The sequence below is a fragment of the Oryza sativa genome, chromosome 3, assembly GCF_034140825.1.
Source record: "Oryza sativa Japonica Group chromosome 3, ASM3414082v1".
Classification (NCBI taxonomy): domain Eukaryota; kingdom Viridiplantae; phylum Streptophyta; class Magnoliopsida; order Poales; family Poaceae; genus Oryza; species Oryza sativa.
Window position 1 is genome coordinate 26312148 of NC_089037.1, and position 22777 is coordinate 26334924.

General features: G+C 41.6%; 1 protein-coding gene and 1 pseudogene across 1 annotated transcript; one reads left to right on the top strand and one right to left on the bottom strand.

Annotated features, from left to right (window-relative positions):
- LOC136355673 (uncharacterized) overlaps positions 1 to 15161 on the top strand; it is a 55831-nt pseudogene extending 40670 nt beyond the window's left edge.
- Positions 15162 to 17190: 2029 nt separating this feature from the next.
- LOC9270359 (60 kDa jasmonate-induced protein) lies at positions 17191 to 22572 on the bottom strand. The gene is made up of 8 exons (XM_026023862.2): positions 22537 to 22572; positions 22372 to 22434; positions 22222 to 22282; positions 22071 to 22136; positions 21398 to 21463; positions 19372 to 19485; positions 17770 to 18596; positions 17191 to 17443 (listed from the first exon to the last, which is right to left on the bottom strand). Exons 3-7 carry the CDS (start codon positions 22227 to 22229, stop codon positions 17789 to 17791), a joined length of 1062 nt encoding a protein of 353 aa, XP_025879647.1. The 5' UTR covers positions 22230 to 22282; positions 22372 to 22434; positions 22537 to 22572; the 3' UTR covers positions 17191 to 17443; positions 17770 to 17788.
- Positions 22573 to 22777: the final 205 nt, after the last annotated feature.

The window sequence follows — 22777 nt, forward strand, 5'->3', positions numbered from 1 at the left end:
AGCGGCGAAGCATCTATCTAAAATTATACTAGTGGTACCATTAGTAGAGTGTCCACTAGTTGGGGTTTTGTTTATTCTAGGGTGAACAAAGCGATAATGCAATAATTTAAATCAACATAATTTTATAAACTGGGATTCAATATGTTCAAGGATGATGTGACTTGCCTTGCTCGCTTTCCCAACCGTCGGCTTCAACTTTCACGAAGAGCGGATCTTCCGAAGCTGCAGCGTCTACACGACCAACGGAAAAGAAAAGGCTTTTACTCTAATAAACTCCATATAACAAGCAGGAACAAAGCACAAAAATGGGTTCTTGACTTCTTAAGAAAAAATTAGAGACTTGAACGGTCCAATTCCGAGTTCAAATGGCCAAGTTATGGCTATTTGAAGTTTATATGCTCTTTAAGTGAATATTTGCGAATTTCTTCATTTAAATTTTAATTTAAACAAAAGTTTATTGCGTCAGCCGAGGGGAGGGGGCGCGCGGACCGGGTCCACGGGAGTGGGGCCCACACGGCAGCCTCACGGTCCACGGTGAACCGGGTGCACCCGGGCTCACACCGGCCGGCGCCGTGGGCCCCACGCGTCAGCCGCACCCGAGGGCGCCGGCGGCTGACGGCCGGGCCCCACGCGGCAGCCGCTCGGTGCGCCCGAAGGCGGCCACGGCGGCGCGGCCGGCGGGAGGCGGCGCGCCCGCGCCCCTATGGTCGCCGGCGGCGGCCATAGGCACGGCGGAGCGGCGGCCGAGAGAAGGGAGGGAAAGGGGGAAACGAGGCGGCGGTCCACGGCTCACCCTAGGTCGACGGCGACGACGAAAAGGCGGCCGGAGCGGAGGAAGGCGGCGGCGCGGCTCGGGTAGACGGGGACGGCGGCGCTCCGACGGTCGACGAGCGAAACGGAGGGGTGGACGAGGTCGGCGAGGATGCGGCGAAGCCGAAGGAGGCGGCGCCGAGGTGGGAGGTGGTCCGGGGCGACGATGGCGGCGGACTGGAGCTCGGCGGCGACGGCGGAGAGAGAGAGCGACGGCGCGAGCTCGATTCCGGCGAGGAGGAAGGGCGGCGAGAGGCGGAAACGAACGGAGGAGGTGCGGGGAGGGTTTATATTGGGTTGGAAGGGGGAGAGGGCGGCCGGAGGGGAAGAAAACCGGCGCGGCGCTCTCGGGCTCCATCAATGGCGCCGGCGGGATTAGGGGAGGGTTTCCAAACGAATCCAAGGGAGAGAGGGAGGGAAAATTGGGGGGGGAAAGGGGGAGGGAATCACGGGGAATAATTCCCCCCTATTGATTGCACGCGGGGAGGACGGGGGCGGCGGGATTCGCGGCGGCGGCGGCGCTAGGGCGCGGGCGAGGCGGCGGGAGCGGCGGGAGGAAGGGGATGACGGGTGGGCCCCACCCGTCAGCGAGGGTGGCGGGCGGGCCCACCCGTCAGCGGCGCGCGCGCGGGGAGAGGCCGGATGGGCCGCGGGGAGAGGAGAGGGAGGGGGAGGGAGATGGGCCGAGCCGGCCCAAGTGGGAGAGGCAGGGAAAGGGGACTTTTTAGAGTTTTTCTTTTTATAAAATCATTTTAACTTTGTTTATTTCTTAATAATTATTATTTGTGCTCTAAAAATTCCACTAAAATTTATTTACGCATTTTAGGCTTTTAGGAAATATACAAAAATCCTCCAAGCCTTATTTGACTTTTAACTTTCCACATTTTAATTGTTGGAGGCTTTCACACGGATTTTAATTATTCTAGGCATAATTTAGAGGATGTATTTTAGAGTCGTTTTGCGACGTGACAGCGGAGGCAGTATCCCTGCATAGATGGTTCACCCCGAGTGAGGCAGGTGCGCTACGGTGGGACAGCCGTTGAGGTAGGGCCGAGAGGCGTGCCCTACATCGGTGTCGCCATTGGTAGGACTGCCATGAGTGTGTGTGAGAGAGAACTTAACTTGAACCATAATTTAATATGTGTGTGAGACTTCTCTTTCCCGGGAGCGCCAGAACTCCTCTCACTGCTAGAAACATGGACGCCTAGAGTGCATGAGGATTTAAGTTCATGGAGCGGGTACTGCCAATGCAAGGTTATCGAAAAGCTTTGCCGTGACGAGTCTCATGTGTTGGGATGAGGCTCATGTGTTGGGCAATCGTGGAGTGCGGGTAAAGTGTATATCCACTGCAGTGTGAGTAAACCAAATCTATTCGAATAGCCGTGCTCGCGGTTATTAAGCACCGGGACATGTATTACACTTGGCTAGACTCTAAATTCTTAACTTGTATGGGATGGGATATTGCATAATGATTTCTATACTGATGGAGCCACTTCCTGAGAGGCGGGAAGGTGGACGTCCTCAGAAAACCATGACGATTCAATGGCGGGAAGCTATCCTTGGGATCACAATGGATGGTGGATAGAACCGTCGTTGTCTAATGCGAACACTGGTATTAAAACTTGATCAGTCTATGCTAGGTCTTAGGCTTGTGAAAAGAATTACAAAACTTGCTTTGTGCAAAAGAACCATAGCCATTCCTTGAATACCCTTTATCATGTGTGTTGTTGCTGTGGTGGCTTGCTGGGTACGGTTGGTACTCACCCTTGCAATATACAAACTTAATCAGAGGTCGGAGATGAAGCTTCGGTGGACCCCTACGCTTACTACCAGGAGGGTGATGAAGACGATGGCGCTCAGTAGGTCTTAGTTACGGTCGTTGCCTGTGGCAATGGCGTGCCGCTGCCTTAACTCCGCTGCCTTATCTACTTCTATTTTTGGGATGTATTCTGGACCGCTCGGTTCGATGATTTAAAACTATGCCTGCGGGCTTATGATGTAATAATTCGTACTAGACACTCGTGTATGTGCACTTGGTATTTTAGCTATGAATTCGTGTGTACCAGACTACTTGATCCAGGGAAATGGTACTGTTTACACAATTGATTCCTGTTATAAAAATGGGGGTCCACACTTATGTGGAGAAGCCAGTTCGTATTCTTGAGACCAGTGAAAGGAGAACCAGAAATAAGGTTACCAGGTTCTGCAGGGTTCAGTGGAGCCACCACTTAGAGGAAGAAGCAACCTGGGAAAGGGAGGACGAGTTGAAGGCCGCCCATCTGCACCTCTTCGCCAGCTCTTCCGAATCTCGGGGTTGAGATTCCGTTTAAGGGGGATAGGTTTGTCACACCCTGAAGTTCTTATCCCAAGCCTAAATGGAATTTATAAATGGTCTCAACAAAATATCGGTGTAAAAGCAAGAGAGAAACCCTAAAGAAAGTAATGTAAATAATAATCGGAATTGGCATGTGGAATTTTTCTTGAGTTCTACATGTCGAAATATGCTAACAAGATTTTTAATGGAATTTTTGGAGATCTAGAAATAATTTTAACCAATTAAAAATGAGCACAAGCAATATTTAATCCCTAGAAATTCTTTTTCTTTTTTTCTTTTTTTCTTTTTCTTTTCGAATGGGCCGCCGGCCCATTCTCTTCCCCTCCCCCTCCCCCTCCCCACTGGGCCGGCCGACGGCCACGGCCCAGCTAAGCCGGCTGCCCCACGCCCCTCTCCCCTAGGGTCACCGACAGGTGGGCCCCACCTGTCGGGCCCGTCTCCCACCTCTGGCTGGCGCCGCTGCGTCCCGCAACCGCCGCTCTCGCCTCCCGGAGCCACGTCGCCCACGTCGCCGCCTTCCCCTCGTCTCCTGTACCCACTCCCTCTCTCTCCCGCCCGCGTCCGCGCTCGAGACGGCCGGGATTCGATTTTCAAATCCCGCCTCTCTCTCCACCTCCACCTCCCCACGTCGGCCAGCGAAATCGGGCCGCTCCCAGCCACGTCCGAGCCCCCTCTCCCCCATTTAAGCATCACCGCCCTCCCCTCTCTCTTTTTCTCCATTTCGCCGAGCTCCCCGTGCCCTCCATCGCCCTAGCGCCATCGCCCTCCACTCCGCCGCCGCCGCCGCTACTCCGCTAGCCGCCATGGCGAGCCGCGCCATCGTCACGGTCGGGTTCACGAGCCCGAGGGCCACGCCGTCCGCCTCTCCGTCGCCGTTTTCCGCCGCAGGAACCCCGTTCGCACCGCACGCCGGTGAGCTTCGCCATGGCCGGCACCCTAGCCATCCATGGTTTCTCTCCCCCTCTCTAACTCCTCCCTTTTTGTTCCCTTAGGTGATCCCGGAGCTCGTCCCGCCGTCGCCATCGCCCTCCGTCGCTCGCCGTCGTCAATATTCTTCGGTGAGGCCCATCCTCCTCTCCATCTCTCTCTCTCGCGCGCCGCTTAGCCGCCGCGCCGCCGCCCTCCACCGCCAGCCGGTCGCCGCCTTGCGCCACCGCTGCGTCAATGCCACGTCGCCGCGCGCCGTGGCCGCCGGGCCGGCTTGAGCCACCCGTGTGCGCCGGCCACGTGCCACCCCTCTGCCGTCCGATCCACCCCGGGTCGATCGGGGCCGTCCGTTCGGCCGCCCGCGTGGCTGCCGCGTGGCCCCTGCATCGGTGCCACGTTAGCTCCACGTGGTGCGCCGCCCCTTTCCCGGTCCGTCGAACCGGTCCACCGCGGACCGCCACCCGAGTCACTGCCATGTGGGGCCCGCATGTCGGCGCCGCCCCCTCTCTCTCCCAGGGTTTATTTATTGCACAATAAATCATTTAAGGGTTTTTCTGTTTATAGTAAAAACTTAGTGAATCTTCTAAAATTCATAGAAAATTCATCCGAGCTCTGTTTAAGCCCATTCAAGTCTCAGTAAATCAAGAAAAATGCAAAGAATCCATTAAAAATAATTTTGTTCTTTGTTTCAGTAGTCTTATGGCCTGTTTGTATTGTTTGCTTTGTATGTCGCTTAGATTGCGGCTCTTCCGGCGCTCCGGTGTACTTTGAAATAGTCGCCGAGTTTCCTCCAGCAGCAGAGCAAGGCAAGTCATGCTTGTCACTTGAACATATTGAACCTATATTACAAATGCTCTATCGTTTTCCCTTAAATATTGCATTGTTTTATAATGTTACCATGGGATGTTTACCTACTGTTACCGCCATGATATTTGTACCATGTTCCTTTGTTAGCCTGGGATATAACATGACTAGATATTGGACTAGGGATTGCTTAGCCATGCTTAGTTCAACTAGCACACAATGGGGGAATCACATTAATGACTAGACTTCAGGTTTTAGTGTTCATGTTGGTTTAGTGTCACCGCTCCGGTGTTGGTTAATTAAAATTAACTAAATGGTGGGCTGTGGGTGTATGGTTTTGATGGTCGCACCCATGGCACTTAAGGACCGGTTCGCGGGAAACCCTGGAAGAATTCCTCGTACTCACCACAAGCCAGCGTGGGCAACGGCTGGGCTTGTAGTGTAGCTTTCCTCTAGCTGACGCATCCAGGCAAGGGTGGGCGTGATGGAGTGGGGCGGGCCCTGCGACGGCCTCTGTCGCTTCCGGATTCACCTAGGCACGAGAGGGGACTGCCCGTTGCCCGCTGGGGACGGGGGTGAAACCTGAGGTATGGTGTGCTTGATTAGAGGGGGTTATGCGAAGGGTCCTGTCACGGCCTCTTTCCGGTATGTCGTGGTGGCATGTCGGCGCACGGAAACGTGTCGTGGGGCTGTGTCTTGTGGGTACAGTTGTACACCTCTGATCAGAGTAAAACTATTCGAACAGCCGTGCCCGCTGTTCTGGGCGGTCAACTAGATTCACCGTGATTAGTCTCACCTTAGTCTAGTCTAATGGAATTGATTAGCTCAGGTGGATGGTTGGGCCTGTTGCAACGTGGTGTAGCGTTGGACAGTGGATGGTTAATATTGAGTAACTATTACAACTGTTTTTACTGCTTTCAACTACTGTTTATAAATGCTCGTATGCAAATGAACCACTCTAGCTATCCTTTGATAATACCCTGCATCATACCCCCTATTCCGGTATGACTTGCTGAGTACGGTGGTTGTACTCAGTCTTGCTCTATTTCCCCCAAAACCCCAGAGTTTGAGTACGCGTCAGATGGTGGCTTTTCCGAGGAGTAGGCTTCATCCGTGCCGTCGAGGATGCCTGTGGAGTGGTGTTCCCGCTGCAGTCCAAGTCAAGGCTTAGCTCCAGTTATCTTTCAATTTTCCGCTGCATTTGTGTAAGACTTTTATGATGTTTGTAAGACGTGAATCTGTGTGTCAATTTTGTCATTTGTGTACCCCAGCCGGTCCTAGACGGGGGTTTTAATGCACATTCTGTTTGGAAATCTATTCGGGAATTTCTGGGTGTGACAAAGTTGGAGAAGAAGCAGCTGGAGCATGAATCACGAAGCACATCTAGTGAACCAAAATTTGCAAGATTTGGAGGTAGGTTTTCAGTCGACTGATGTTTAGCACTTCTGTGAAAAAAATCCCACCATCATGGGCCACTGTAACGGCCTCCTTTTGCTTTTCTCTCTCCTCGTGGTGAACCCAGCCACTCGGAGGTGGGTGAGCTTGCCACTATTGCCCTGCCACTAACCCGAGCTATAATTTGGGTTCTTCGACAAAGAATGCATCGTCTTCGACCCCACCGTATCACCGCACTACGAGGTGTTTAAGATCTTATTTGTTAACACCGGACGGTACAGCGTTGAAAGATGGATCCCGTCTTGAAGGAATCAGAATGTCCACCGTCGCCGCTTATCCTTCATGTCTTCTCATCAGCAACGGAATGATGGGAGGAGAGATCATTCATTAGATAAGGGGATGGTGCAGGGACCATGGCTGACGCTCAGAGGCTATATTTATTCGAGCAACATGTCTACTGGCGAGGAGCACTCTATGTGAAATCACATTTTGTTATTAGGTTTCAACTCTAGCCTTAATATTTCTATTTTATCTTAGTTAACTCCTTAAAGTTGTATTCTGTTTTTTATATATTAATTAATACAAACTAGGAAGGTAGCCCACGCATTTGCGCGAGCATCTTATTTAAGCTATCATAATTTGTGTTATTACAATTATGAAATGTTATGACTTTGTCTCTCGGTGAAAGAAATTAAAGGTTCCTTTGTAACACAGCATTGAAAAAAAAAATTGAAAAGTGTGAAAATAATACATGTGTAAAGTAGAGTATTGAAAAGAACGAATGTTTCAATGGAGCATAGAAAACACAGGAATTGAAAATTTACTAACGCACCTAGATCAAATTATCATCAATCAATGCATAAATAATAACCAAAAAAACTTTGCATTAGCAGCTTGATTGGCTCGATGCTATGTGAAGGAATAAAACATGCATGGACATCTTATTTTTTATTTTATTGTTTTTATTGCCGTAGGGATATATAGTGACTTTTACTTAACATGTTATTTGACAATGTTTAAATATATGATCTTTGTCCTAAAAAAATTTTTAGTAGCTAGATTGTATATATTTATAAACCACCAAGATTAATATTTATAGCTCACTCTACGGGCACTTTGTTAATATCGTATAAAATTATACAACCATATCTTTTTCTTTTGAATATGAGTGTTTGATATTTTCAAAATTAAATGTTGAGCATTAGTTATCCTAACAATCAGTGACATATTTAGACAGTAAGAGACTAAAATCGTAATTATATTCTATATGACGACTGAGTCTGGCATCATAACAATATGCGTGTATTAAAAACTTGTCACATGTTCTAAGTATTTTCTTATTTATAAAAATATAAAATATATATTTCAAACTGATTATTTGTATATTTTAAAATGAGTGCGCAAGAAAGCACATTTGAGAAACACAACCTTTTATATGAAAAGGTTGGAACTATACCTCCATTATTTATAAGAAAGGTAGTGATTAATGTAAACTTATTCCTCCTTAGACATACTTACTACGAAACAACTTATGTGTCATTTTTTTTTACTTTTAACCTAATTGAATTATTTAAAACACTGTTGATGTGCCCATGGTTACTACGGATACAACCGTTGCTCACATCATGGATAAACAAGATGATATCAAGATCAAGTTTTCCAAGTGTTGGAATCCTATTCGGCCACCTGCTACACTACTGACTTCAAACTTCCGCCGAATCTGCATACGACATCCGTTTTCGACCCATTAGTACTTGACGGAAAGCTCTCGGAGTCCTTTTTCCAAAGTATCCAGCCTCACCACCAAACTCCTTCTCAAACATGCGCAATTGAGGGAACAAGGTGCTGCATCACCTGTAATGGGCCTATGGGCTTGTAACTTCATCTGGGACCCCGGCCCAAGTGGGGCCCATGTGGGGTACGCCTCAACCAGGTGGAGGACGTCGTAGGGTCCTCCCACCTCCATAAATAGCTAGATACCCTTTCAGGGTTAATTGGGTTTTGTTTTGATGAAAGTTTAACCATTGCTACTTTTGTAGCGCGCGTGTCGGCTAGACCGTCCGTCTGCTTGTATTCGAAACCCCAACTTATCGTGTGTATTCATTCCTGTCTGCAATTCAGATTGCTTTATCTTGTTCTTGCTTGTTTCTTCGATTTGCTTGTAGGAATAAAGTTGATCTGCACCGGCAAGATTAGCAACCCACGGAGAGGTGTATCGATCGCAAAGGCGCAACACAACGTCTTGTACGGTTGTAGTCAGATCGTCAATGTTTCTCTCAAATTGTAGTTATCCATAACTCACCGAAAGATCGGGCCAAACAACTGCCTTGAGTGTCGAGTGGAACTCAGGGTTCATCATGTGGTATCAGACCTTTCGTTGCTCGGTGAGTTTTTATCTACCTATAACCAGAAAAAGCTAAAAAAAAAGTTACATCCATCACCTAGCTATATTTGTGCCATTGCATTGTTCTTTTCCGTTTTTGCTTTGTTGAATTTGTGTTGCATCGTCAAGTCGTGTTGCTGGTCTTAGCGTCTAGTTCGTTTAGAGTTTCGATTTTTAGTCACGTTTAGTACCACTATCATCGCCGCCGCCGTATGTTTGCTCTCATCGGGATTTACGAAAATGGAATCAGCTCGCTGCCACGGTTCTATTTTTGTAGTTTTTAGAAGTTTCTGTCGGTTAGTTTTTAAGTTCTTGAGTTGCATCTAAGGGCTTCTGTTCGGTGGTTGTGCCGTGCATGTGTGTGCATGGAACGGCATGTGTGTGTGAGGAAGAAGATAACAGATCGGTAGAAAAGAGGATAACAGATCGGTTTTCAGAGGAAGTTTTGCATATTAGATCAATCCGGTTGGTTAGTTTCCATCTAAGGCCAAACTTTCCACTTGGGCCGAGTCTATTCCCTCCCCCACGCGTGAAGACCGGTTGGCGCCATCTCCTCTTGTCGCCCACTTTACCTGAGTCCGACTCCCTCCCTCTCAAGTCGGTTTCGCCTCTTCCGAGTTGTGTCAAACACCTTGGTGAATTTTTGTTTGGTGTCGGTTCCAAGATCTGTTTGGAGAAACGGAACAAGTATAAATTCAGCATTCCATTTTTATATAATTTTTAATTTTACTTTGGACTTTTACACTTGAGTCCCTGTATATTTTATATTTACATTTGAGTCCCTATGACCTTACATTGAGGTCCTTGAGTCTTTTCTTTTAAAGAAAAACGAAAAAAAAAGGCAGAAAGGTGCTAAAAAAAGAGAAAAAAAAAGCCGCACCCAAAAAAAGGAGAAAAAAAAGAAAAAAAACAAGAAGAAGAAAAAAGAAGAAGAAGAAAGAAATAAAAAAAAGCAGTTGTATCTTTGAGCTGAATTTGGATATATTAGAGTGTGCTTCAATTGTTTCTGGTGTTATCTTGTGGTATCGTTTGTATCTAAGCTTGCGTCTCTAGTACGTTCTAGCCTAGGACTAGCACGGTACTTGACTTTAAACGATTATTCAACTTTGCATTCTCTGATTTGTGCAATTGCTATCCTTTGCTAAATATTTAAGCCTACCCAGAGCTCCACAGATTTGATTGCAGCCGTACAACAATTGTTTGCCAAGGCATCGATATATCCAACCTCCATTGAGGTGCTTGGTTGAGTCGGTGTACATCACCATTCCGCTTGCTTTGGTAAGAACTTGTAAGAGCTTGGTAAAAAGCTTGAGTGTATGTGATATTGGAGCTTCCACTACCTAGTAGTTGATAGGACCATGCATATTGTTGTTTATGTTTGTTGTTTGCTACTAACCATGGCAGGATTGCGCAAGGGGACACGAAACGGCCATGCTCAACATCGGCTTCTTCACCATCGACGAGAGATGTCGACTTCTCCACAAGATGCATATGAGGTACCTGACTATAATTTTGCACGAGTTGAATCTAAGTTACTATTTTACGATGGGAAGTATGATTCTGTTGCATATATTGATTGGGAACTAGCAGTAGACAATGAATTTGATAAATATGATTTTTCTGATGCTCAAATGGTTAAGGCTGCTAGTAATAAGTTTACCTCTTCTGCTCTCTTTTGGTGGAGTTATGTGAGTAATAAACCTGAAACTTGGGATCAATTCAAAACCATGATTCGAAAACACTTTGTGACTTCTTATTACAAATGTACTCTTCGGGAGAAATTAGAACATCTGAAACAAGGTGATAGAACTATTAGGGAGTACATTCATGAATTTGAGGTCTGTATCATCTACAGTGGTCTCAAAGAGTGCAATGAAAATACAATGCGCATATTTTTCAATGGGCTTAATTCTGAAATTCAGGTTTTGCTTGCTAATGTGACATATAATCATATTGGACACCTATTCATGCTTGCTGGTAGCATTGAGAGTCGGATCATATCAAATGGGAGGAAGTATGAACAATGTGATTTATCTCCTATTTCTGAATCTCCTATATCCTTATGCAATGATGATGTGCAAAATGATGATGTGCAAACATTGGAGGAGCAATCTTTTGTCTCTCCCGTTACTAACGTTTTGCAGGGAGTTCAAAACATTCAACAAAAGGAGAATGGTGTACTTGAGAAAAAAGAGGATGTTGCACCAGCGGAGTCTGAAGAAAGTTTGCAACGTCAACTAATTGGTGCTGAGATAAATGAAGGTGAGTATTCTCAAGCTGAGCTACACGTGTCAATTTTCATGCTATAATAGAGCAACCATTAGTGGAACCAATTGCTGATTTGCCTTTGTCACAAGTTGATTTATTTGTTGTTCCTTGTGATAAAGAAGAGTTGTGTGATAATGCTTCACTTATATCCATGCCACAACTAGTGAATGAACATGCTATATCTACTGTTTCATTGTGTGCTGATTTTAAGCATGTTGTTCACATTACTAATGATGTTGAGGAACGTAATTTGATAACTTATTTAAATACTTTGGGCTATGTTCAGTTTGATGATTTTTGTGAGCTCAATAATTTGGAGGAGAAATTATTTGCTAAGACTGATTTTCCATGTCCAACTAATGTTATTTTTCATATCTTTGGTGAATATAATGAAAGAGGAATATATTTGGTTCATAGAGTTTTCATCTCTTCGGATTTAGAGAGATATGTTATTGCTAATCACACTACTTCGAGTTTCTCTAGTTTTGATTGGATGAAACATGATATTTTGAATGGACCATGTGACGAGCACCATATGGAAAAACCGAGGACGGTTTTCTGTGAAGAAGGGGAGGATGATGTGACCATATTTACTACGGATACAACCGTTGCCCACATCATGGATGAACAAGATGATATCAAGATCAAGTCCTCCAAGTGTTGGAATCCGATTCGGCCACCTGCTACACTGCTGACTTCAAACGGCTGTTGAATCTGCATACAACATCCGTTTTCGACCCATCAGTACTTGACAGAAAGCTCTCGGAGTCCTCTTTCCAAAGGATCCAGCCTCACCACCAAACTCCTTCTCAAACATGCGCAATTGAGGGAACAAGGTGATGCGTCACCTGTAATGGGCCTATGGGCTTGTAACTTCGTCTGAGACCCCGGCCCAAGTGGGACCCATGTGGGGTGCGCCCCAACCAGGTGGAGGACGTCCTAGGGTCATCCCACCTCCATAAATAGCTAGATACCCCTTCAGGGTTAATTGGGTTTTGTTGAGATGAAAGTTTAGCCATTGCTACTTCCTTGCAGCACGCGTGTCGGCTAGACCGTCCGTCTGCTTGTATTCGAAACCCCAACTTATCGTGTGTATTCATTCCTGTCTGCAATTCAGATTGCTTTATCTTGTTCTTGCTTGTTTCTTCGATTTGCTTGTAGGAATAAGGTTGATCTGTACCGGCAAGATCAGTAACCCACGGAGAGGTGTATCGATCGCAAAGGCGCAACACAACGTCTTGTACGGTTGTAGTCGGATCGTCAACATTTCTCTCAAATTGTAGTTATCCACAACTCACCGAAAGATCGGACCAAAAAACTACCTTAAGTGTCTTGTAGAACTCAGGGTTCATTGACTGTTGTACGTAAGATATATGCTTTGTACATATGGATGTTGGGGAGGGACGAGTGATTATGTACATAAGGGAGGTGTGAGGTGGAAGGGGTTTGTGTTTTTGAACGATTGATCTAACAGTTGAAAATAATGGGTCAACCGATTTAAGTTATAACAGATAACTAAGCATTTTTTATTATAATTTTTATATGATTTTTTTATAATTTATTAAAGTTCCATGTAGCGGCTTAGGAGTGTTCGTAGGATGTCATATGATAATTTAGGAGCGTTTTGATGATGTTTAATGGGCTTAAATTTTTGTGTGTTTCTTGCATGGTATCGGTGGGAAATGGATTTGTTTTCCTTCAGAATTGTTATGACATATTCGTGTAATTCCTACTAATATTTGTGGAAACCAAAGGATAATATAGCGATGAATCAATAGGAATCCAAATTGCATACTGTTTTTACATCCTATAATCCAAAGGAGCCTAGAATTTTAATTTTAGATCCTAAATATAGCTTTGAGCTGAATCCAATTTTTTTATGGTGTATTTATGTTTGTTTGGATTTCAGAAATAAAAAGAAAGAAATAGAGGGTTGTGAGGCCAAAGTGCTTGTGCTTACGTACTTACATACGGTTTTTATGTGCACGTGTATTTAGGGATTTGTAGACTTAAATTTAATTGTTTTTTCATGATAGATCTAATGGTTTTTTAACGGTGTATTTATTTTTTTATTTCAGAAAGAAAAAGGAAAGAAAAAGAGGGACATGAGGCCAGCTAGTTACGTACATACGTACCTGTTGGGGTACGCCTAATGGGCTATCGATCGCCCGGCGACAGGGGTAGCGATCGATCCCCCTCCTTTCCTCCACCTGTTTACTTTTTTGGCACCGTATTACTTTTCTATTTTAGTAAATTTATGCACCTAAAGTTTATATACCTCAAGTTTACACATCTAAAGTTTAGAGACCAAAAGTTTATAAGTCAAAACTTTATATATCCGATTCAAATTTGAATTTGAATTCAAATATTTTTATATATAGTATTTCTATACACCTAAAGTTTATACACCTAAAGTTTATAAATCTAAAGTTTATAGACCCGTTTTAAATTTGAATTTGAATTATATCTGATTCAAATTTAAATTTGAATTCAAATATTTTCTATATATAGTATTTCTATACATTATAGACCCAAAGTTTATAAGTCAAAAGTTTACATACCCGATTTAAATTTGCATTTAAATTTTATAAACCTAAAGTTTATAGACCCGCTTCAAATTTGAATTTGAATTATATCTGATTCAAATTTAAATTTGAATTCAAATATTTTCTATATATAGTATTTCTATACATCTAAAGTTTATAGACCCAAAGTTTATAAGTCAAAAGTTTACATACCTGATTTAAATTTGAATTTAAATTCAAATTTTTTATATATAGTATTTCTATACATAAATTTTTCTAATAAACAAAATGCTTGTGAAAATGTGTAAACTTGAGGTGTACAAACTTTAGGGTGCATAAATTTACTAAAATAGAAAAGTAATATGGTATCTAAAAAGAAACCAGGTGGAGAGAGGGAATCAGAATCTGATTGCCCCCTAGCGACCCCTAGCGATCGATCGCTAGGTATCATTCTCGTACGTGTTGTGCTTACATGCATGTGTACGTAGGATTGATGAAGATAAATTTAATTGATATTTTTTTAATTTAAGATAGATCTAATGGTTGAAAATAATGGGTCCATCAGATTAAATGAAAATCGACGGTTAGATATTTTGTCTTTTTTAGAATTTGTTGAAATGCCATGTGGCGGCTTAAGAGTGTTTTTAAGGTACTATGTAGTAGCTTAGGAGCGTTTGTAGGAAGTTTAATGAACTTTTACTATATAATAGATCTTTGTGTTTTTCCTTCGTAGGATATCCATATCTATACTTTCTATAAAGTTATAACCCACTAACTCTAAAGCTTGACATACAACCATGCCACATCATCCACTAGCAATAATTCATGCAAGCATACTTACAATATGTTATACATTAAAGAGTAAATTTCATTTTTTTCATGATAAATACTGATAAGCCTTAAGATTTGTTTTTTTTCTTTTTTGCTACTAGCTCAATTGTAACGAAAAATAATATTGAAAATTAATTAGTAATTCCTATAGCAAAACGCGGGGAATCACCTAGTATATCTAATGGGATCTACCAAGTAATCAAAAATCCTACTGGGATTTACAAGAGCAGACCATATATTTACATTGGAAAATCAGAGAAAGGGATGTACCTTGCATCACTTAAAACTGACTATTGCCTTTCAATTTGGGTCCTTAATGAATCGTGTGGCGAGTTTAAGTGGGTATTGAAGCACCAAAACAACCTTAAGCCCTATGCTTTGTCTGAACCATAGCAAACAAGTTTATGGACCGTGGATTTTAGGGGATATTAACTATTATCTTTATAGCCAAAAGTTTCTAGGGGAGTGGGATTTATACAATTGGGAATATGATCCCGCTAATTTTCATTCTTCAGAATGGTGAATCACCGGCTGGAAATAATTTCGAATGGTATTCTGATGATGATAATAACATTGTAGACAATCAAGGCAACAGTCTTAATGATGGTGACCATCTTGAATTCCTTGGATTTCACCCTTACAAATAGTGGCGGATCCAGAAAGAAATAGCAATAGGGTCTGAGCAAACTAAATAGAGTTACAGTCTCCCCTCCCATCTAAATATGGTAACAAAAAATTTAGTGAGGTTTTCGTAGAGTCTCTCATAGTCTTCACGCCAGTAGTGGGGGCTCGAGACCCCGCCCCCCATGCTGGATCCGCCCCTGATTACAAAGAGGTTGTCTATCTGAATTCCGCATCAATAAAAGGATGGGTCTACGAGTAGCTGAAGGATTCAATATTTCACCGTTTCACCACAGTCCCTCAGGTATACGGGTCTCGCCAGCTAAAACGCGATCAGCCCCCCCCCCACCCCCGCGCGCTGCAAGGCACAAGGCGCGCGTAGAGTGGGCCGCGCGGCAGCGCGTGTCGGGGTGGAGCCGCGGTTTTTTCCATTGGTTTTTTTTTCTGATTTCGGTTTTTTTCTTTCCGTTTTTTGCGGTTTTCCATTCGTTTTTTTTCTTTCCAGTTTTTTCTTTTTGGTTTTTTTAGTATATACGTATACATATAAAAAGTTTGTATGTGTGTATACAAACTTTGTATACGACGTATATACAAACTTTATATACGTCGTATATAAAGTTTGTACATTTGTATTCGAATATACATGATGTTTTTTTTGTTTTTTCAATTTTTTAATATGTATGTATAGAGAGTTTGTACACGTTATATAGAAAGTTTGTATACATCATATACAAAATTTGTACAAAATTTGTACATGTCGTATACAAAGTTTGCATATGTGTATATTTTTTTTATACATAAAAAATATATACCTATAAAAATATATTTTTTATAGTAGTAATACTAGTAGTAGTATAGCAGCAGTAGTAGTACTGGTACTAGTAGTGTATAGTAGTGTAGTAGTAGTACTAGTAGTAGACTACTAGTAGTAGTAGAGTAGAGTAGTAGAGTAGTACTGGTCAGCGGTCGCGCACCTAGGGGGCCGCGCGACTAGTCGTGCATTAGCCCCTCCCCCCTGCCCCCGCGCAGGCACCCACAGTCCATCAGGGCTTCACACAATATATCCTTCGGACCATAGATGTTGAACTAGCCAGGCTCTAATACCAACTGTAGAATCGTAAGATGCCTTTGCCACCTCAAAAGCTAGCCATTGAGGTGAAGGGCTCCCTCACTTATATATTAGAGTATGTACAATAACATATTATAAACCAGCTATAAACATATTTCGAGAAAATAAAAGACGATAAAGAAGAGCAGTGGGCTACAGATTTATAGCCAGCTGCAGTACATACTCCAAGATGCATGTGTGTATGATAGGTGGGACCAAATATTAATTGTGTAGTATATGCTTGGTAACTATTGTATGAACTGGCTATTATTAGATTAACTATAAATGATTTGGAGCCACTAGTTGGCTATACTATTAAACTTGCTCTTAGGGATGTGTGTTCGGAACTACTGATTCCCAGCTCCTCCGCCTCGTTTTCTGCACGCACGCTTTTTAAACTGCTAAACGGTATGTTTTTTTGTAAAAAAATTTCTATACGAAAGTTGCTTAAAAAATCATATTGATCCATTTTAAAAAAAATTAGCTGATACTTAATTAATCACTCGCTAATGGACCGCTCCATTTTCCGTGCGCACTATGCATGTCAGGAACCCATATTGCTCCAAACACAGCCTAGGTCCCTTGTCCTTAGACAACTAATGTTAGACTATTCAACGGTTTGATTACATCACTCAAAATTGAGAACAATGTTATATGTCCTTTTTGATCTTGAGCTATTACCCTGGAACGGTGTTGCACTTATCTTATGATATGCAGAGCTATTACTGTGGAACAGTGTTGCATGTTATCTTGTGATGTGCTCTTTTCTTATCTTGAGATATTACAGTTTGCCTCATCATATGCCCGCGCAACGCGCGGGGGGCACAGCTAGCTAGTTAATCTAGCGAATATTGTTTGAGCGCACACATTTGACAAAGAAACCTTTTGGCAAAGCAGTTCGTTGATGGCTAACTTTTTGGCGCAGGCTAATTTGCATTAAGCAAACTAGCACTACACTAATTAACTAGCAGTACTAGCATGCCAAGACGTGGCAACTGACGCATTAATCCAAATAGGACTTTGGCTGTGTTTAGTTCAGCGCAAAGTTTATATTTTGGTTGAAATTGAAGATGATGTGACTGAAAAGTTGCGTGTGTATGACAGGTTGATGTGATAGAAAAGGACTGAAGTTTAGATCCAAACTTTGGATCTAAACACAGCCTTTGTGCTGAATGAATTTTCTCAGTGTTTCGTCCTTTACTCATACCACAACAGCAATTCATCTCAACCTGGCATTACCTAACTGCTAATTGATCCACAGTGTAAATAATATACGCCTACGATTGTTATTTTCAACAATAAATCTAACATTGCTAGAGTGCACCAAATTTATTTCAATTCAATAAAACTGGACATATCGACACAGTTCCATCCAATGTACTGCAACTAAAATTTGTTGTGGTCCTTCTAGCAAATATCACTTCCTCAAAGCATCACTGCATTGTACAAGAAAAGGTACACATTAAACTAAGAATATATGTTATACCTATTTTAAATATTTTTATAATGACTGGGATCGATCTAGTACATGTATTATGGAAGTTTAGTAATTGGGAGTGTGCAAGATTTACAGAAGTTATACACAATTTCTGAGTGCATCCTAGCAACCTACTACAGGTGCATGTACTTCTAGGGATTTACTAATATTTTGATCATAAAGAAAATATGAGCACCCATTACTTCCAAGGATCTATTGTTACGAATGCAAAGCAGAGTAAAATTAATTTTAGACTCCAATCATATTAAAAGTTGAAGATCATACCGTTTGTTGACATCACACTCTAGGACTGGGGGTCATTAATCCTTTTGATGACGAGTTCTTTTGGTCTCATTGCTTTCGACATAAGTAAAACCTTAAGAGGTCGGAGTGCATCCTCTTTGCTATTTATATAAACTTCGTCTTTTCTCATTTTTTTAACATAGCCCTGCACTTCGCTGCTATCCCATGGTAATCCGATCATTCCCACACTTGAAAGCATACCCCAATTATGCAGTAGTCCTATGCTTTTAATCTTTTCCTTTAAGCTGATGCCCTCATTACTGTCCCAATCAGCAATGACCGGCTCAAACACTTCTTTAAATCTTGCAGATTCAGGGATTACTAACAGTAGTGTTGCTGTTGCATTTTGGAGGACTTCCTTGGGTGTAGTAGATGGGTCGTAATCCCAAAGAATATCTACAGCATCTAAGGCATGTCTCCTGCTTAGGGGTAGATCTTCCAGTTTTCTAAACCCACCCATCCCACCCTCTCCGTATCCTCCATTAATTTCCAATTCAGTGGAACCCGGGATCAAAACTTTGTACCCATTGAAACTATACCAACCTCCATATTTATCTGTGAACCCTATCAAGTATAAGTTATCGGTCCTAAAAGCCAAGGTAACGGACCCCTTACGGGCAATTAGTCTGGGTAGGATCCAACCAAATGGCACTTCTCGATCGGTATCTGTTTGATTTCTAAGAACCTTCAGGGTCCCTAAGTGAAATTCAGATTCTTTGGTTGCACAGTCAATGAAGCTAACAATAAATGAAGCCTGCTGATCCTGTTTGAGGTCGTATGTCATTTCATAAATTTCTGCTCCAGTCCCCCTATATAAAGCCATTAGACAATTGAATTAAACATATACTCCCTCCGTCTCATAGTATAAGGGATTTTGAATTTTTGTTTGCACTGTTTAACCACTCGTCTTATTCAAAAAATTTTGAAAGTATTATTATTTTTTTTGACTTACTTTATTATCCAAAGTACTTTAAGTGCAACTTTTTGTTTTTTATATTTGCATAAATTTTTTGAATAAAACGAGTGGTCAAACAATACAAGTAAAAAACTCAAAATCCCCTTATATTATGAGACGGAGGGAGTACTAGCACTAGAAATGCATGAAGAACACAATAGGAAAGTACAATTGGACATAATTATTTGTTTCAAATAATCATTTCTTCCCGTCAATTAAATTGCAGAAAATTTTACCTACAACTTAAAAAAAGTCTTTGAAACTTGCTTAACTGAAAGTAATAAAGTGTATAAATAAATCACATCTGTACTAAAAGAAAATAAAATTATTCTTTAAATCCATTTTAATATTATATAATAGGATAAAATATAATGTTAGAGGTATAAATTATTTTGAAATGTCTAAACATAAGGTAAAAACGTTTTAAAATTTATTCTCTTAATTATATATGAGAGAAATGCATAAAGTTTTCTTCTTACTATAATTAATTTTAGAATCCAATTTTTTATTTAACAAAGGAAAAGTTCATTTTATACTCTAAACTACTTTAATTAAAGGAAGATCAATTCAAAAATAACTTATGTTTATGCACGTTGACAATATAAAAGCATTTAATATACAGTATATACCTGAATGGTTCATCTAGTGATTGCGCACTGACAGCATGAACTAGATATGATAGTGCCACCAGGATCAACAAATTAGTGCTAATAATTTCTTTCAAGCTCGTGGAGGTACTGCATCTGCAGATAGTAGGGAGAATATAAAGATGGATTTCTTTCACACTTTAGAAAACTATTCATGAAATGCAATTAAAAGAACACTCTAAAGTAGAATATTATATGGAGCAAAAATAATAAAAACATGTCCAAGTTAAAAAAAAAAGAATACATCCTTCTTTTATGGATTAACTATATACGTATTTTTTTCAATATCTTAAGACCTGACCAAACATTACCCTACGCAAATCTCAACATATAATACTGGTAAGTTTCTGTAAATGTACAAAATAATTACAACATTAGGGATGCTTAAGATCAGTTACAATCTACCGCTAAGCCAAATTAAATTGTCAAATGTTTTTTTCGTATTTCTTTCACTTTTGTGTTACTTCAGAAAACTTTACAAATTTTACCGCTAAGCCAAATTAAATTGTCAAATGTTGTTTCGTATTTCTTTCACTTTTGTGTTACTCCTTCAGAAAACATTACAAATTCTTGGTAAAATGGTTAGCGATATATTCAAGGAATTAAAAATGTTATGCGGGAGCAAATATATATTATAACAATAAAAAAGTGAACAAATTAACAAACTTAAATGGCTTTCGATCTGATCTACTGTTAGTCCGACAATTTACTACTGAACTGTACCATTACATGGCTTTGCCGTTCCCTTGCGCTAACAATGTAGTATTTTTTTTCCCACAAAAGCAAGGTCTCATAGTTGATTATTAACTAAAAAGGTGTAGGCTATATATATTGCATGGATAAACACACTACGCAACAAAAAATATAGTTAATTTGTTTTTTAAGGAAAAATAGCTAGTTTGTCGACTAATAAAACTAGTTATAACGGGCTATTATATACTCGCTCCGTCGCATTTTAAGTGTAACCATAAGTTTATGCGCCCAATTTTGATCGTCCGTGTTGTTTGAAATTTTTTTATAGTTAGTACTTTTGTTATGAGATGATAAAATATGAATAGCACTTTACTCGTGACTTATGTTTTTAATTTTTTTTAAAATATTTTTAAATAAGATGGACGGTTAAAGTTAGGTGTAGAAAATCATTGCTGCATTTAAAATGAGAAGGTGTGAGTATATGGCACAGAGTAAAATGAGACAAAGCTGTTGGAAAAAAAAAATGCCGCAGAGTAATCTCACAGCAGTCTGTGTTCACTGGCGTTTTGCCCGTGGCCTGTTGCTGCGCGCCGGGGTCGACGAGCTGCAGGTGGTCGAGTAGAGTACATAACAGTAGGGCAAGCTAGCTGCCTATGCTAACTCACGTACCGTATACATGCATAATCTATGTATCTACCCTACTGATGCGTGATGACTGCTCTTCGCTTTGCAGGACAAATAATATGGGCAGGCTGCAGCAGGCCAGCTATAAAAGTTGTGGACGACTGTGTAGCTAGCTAGGGAGTTAAACATGCATGCTCTTATGAAAATAATTATAAATCACCCCATAAACCACTAGTAAGTACAAAACAAGGTTTCCTAATATAATGTACTCCCTTCGTTTCTAAATATTTTACACCATTGATATTTTAGCACATATTTGACCGTTCGTCTTATTTTTTTTTTTATAAAATATGTAAAACTATATGTATACATATAAGCATATTCAACAATGAATCAAATAATAGAAAAAGAATTAATAATTACTTAAATTTTTTTGAATAAGATAAACAGTCAAACATATTAAAAAAAGTCAACTGTATCAAATATTTAGAAAACGGAGTATATTCTGCCCTCTGGCGATACATACATACAGTTATTTTGAATTTTATCACTGTGTTGCTCCTTCTGTTTGCTTAGAATTTTAAATGCCGATTCATATATTTTTATATAAGTTTGTGGCGAAAGATCAGTTCAAAACAAGTCGGCCTACCGAGGTGATAAACAGCAATTAATTAATGTTAACGTTAATTACCTGTTATGTTTGAGTCCGCGGCGAGCTTCCATACATGCTTTCGCCGCAACGCGGGGATGCATACCCCTGGTATGAAAACAAAGTAGAGAAGTACGTATTAGATACGGGCAGTTCGGCGTGCGGCACAGTGGATATATAGTCGCGATTAATCGGTCCATTTCATTCGTTTAGCAAAAACTGATTAAATCAAAATGAGCTGCTCCCCTAAAACTCTAACTGAAGCATTTTATATAATCACCGAAAACATGGGCTTAAGATGAATTTAATTAAATTTATAGCTCATATTCTTTCTTTTTATAACTGGGAATTTTTTATGGATGTTGAGGCAATGTTTTAGAAGACCAAAAGTTAATTTGTGACGAAAGATCGGTTCAAATATGAAAAGTGTCGTTGTGATCCTTCTGCGGTAATAACAGCAATGTAAACATTAATTACCTATACATTTTTTTTAACGAAGCTCCTCCGTCCTAAAATGTAACTATTTTTAAGATTGGTACAGGTTAAGAAATTAGATGAGAATGATTTGAAGAAGTGTGTGATTGGTTGAAAAGAAAAAATAGGTGGAGAAAAATGGTTGTGATTGGTTGAAAGGATGAGGAAAGTGGAGAAATAACTTTATTTTAGTATAAAATACTGTGCTAAAAATAGCTATATTTTGGGACGAATGATGTACCTGTTAAGTTTCAGTCCACCGCGAGCTTCCATACGGGTTTCCGTTGCAACGCCGGAATGCATACACCTGGAATGAAAACAAAGTCGACAAGTATTAGATATAGGCAATTGGACGGCACTGGGGTCTGGGGATGGAGGAGAGGCTCTCTCACCGTCTCATCCGCCGACCGGCCGGCCGGCGGCAGCTGACAAGGCTTTTCTTGCCTGACGAAACTGGGAGCGAACAGTACAATGTGAGATGCAGGACCAAAAAAGAAAATGGCAGCAAGAAAGGCAAACAAATGGAAACCGGGGACACTCACCGGCTCACTGATGGCCAGATCGACGAGGGCCGCGGCAGATAGGCCCCCTGGAGCTACCTGAAACTGTGAGCGAACAGTAAATTGTGATGAATCTGAGAGCAGAGAGCAGCACAAAAAAAAATTTTTGGGTGCAATGCGATGGGAGTAAAAACCCGGGACACTCACCGGCTCACCAACGGGAGAACGAGGGAGGCCGCGGCAGCGGACAAGAGGCTCCAGAGCGAACATTTAAAACCGGAGCAGCGAGGACGACTGCAGGTGGTCGTGTGGCATGATCGCGGCAGGTGAGGGGTTCGTGTGGCGTGATCGCGACCGGGTCATTTTCTCGGGTGCGTCTAGCGTGATTGCGACCGGGTCATCTTGTGGGTCTAGCCATTGAGTGGCAGTGTGGCTGCAAAAACTAGAA

Bases quoted from the DNA above. Each gene is read 5' to 3' on its own strand.
- LOC9270359 (XM_026023862.2), bottom strand. The intron at 19,486-21,397 runs GTAATTAACGTT...TACTATCTGCAG, and splicing joins CGCGGACTCAAACATAACAG to ATGCAGTACCTCCACGAGCT. The intron at 18,597-19,371 runs GTATATACTGTA...GGCTTTATATAG, and splicing joins TCACTAGATGAACCATTCAG to GGGGACTGGAGCAGAAATTT.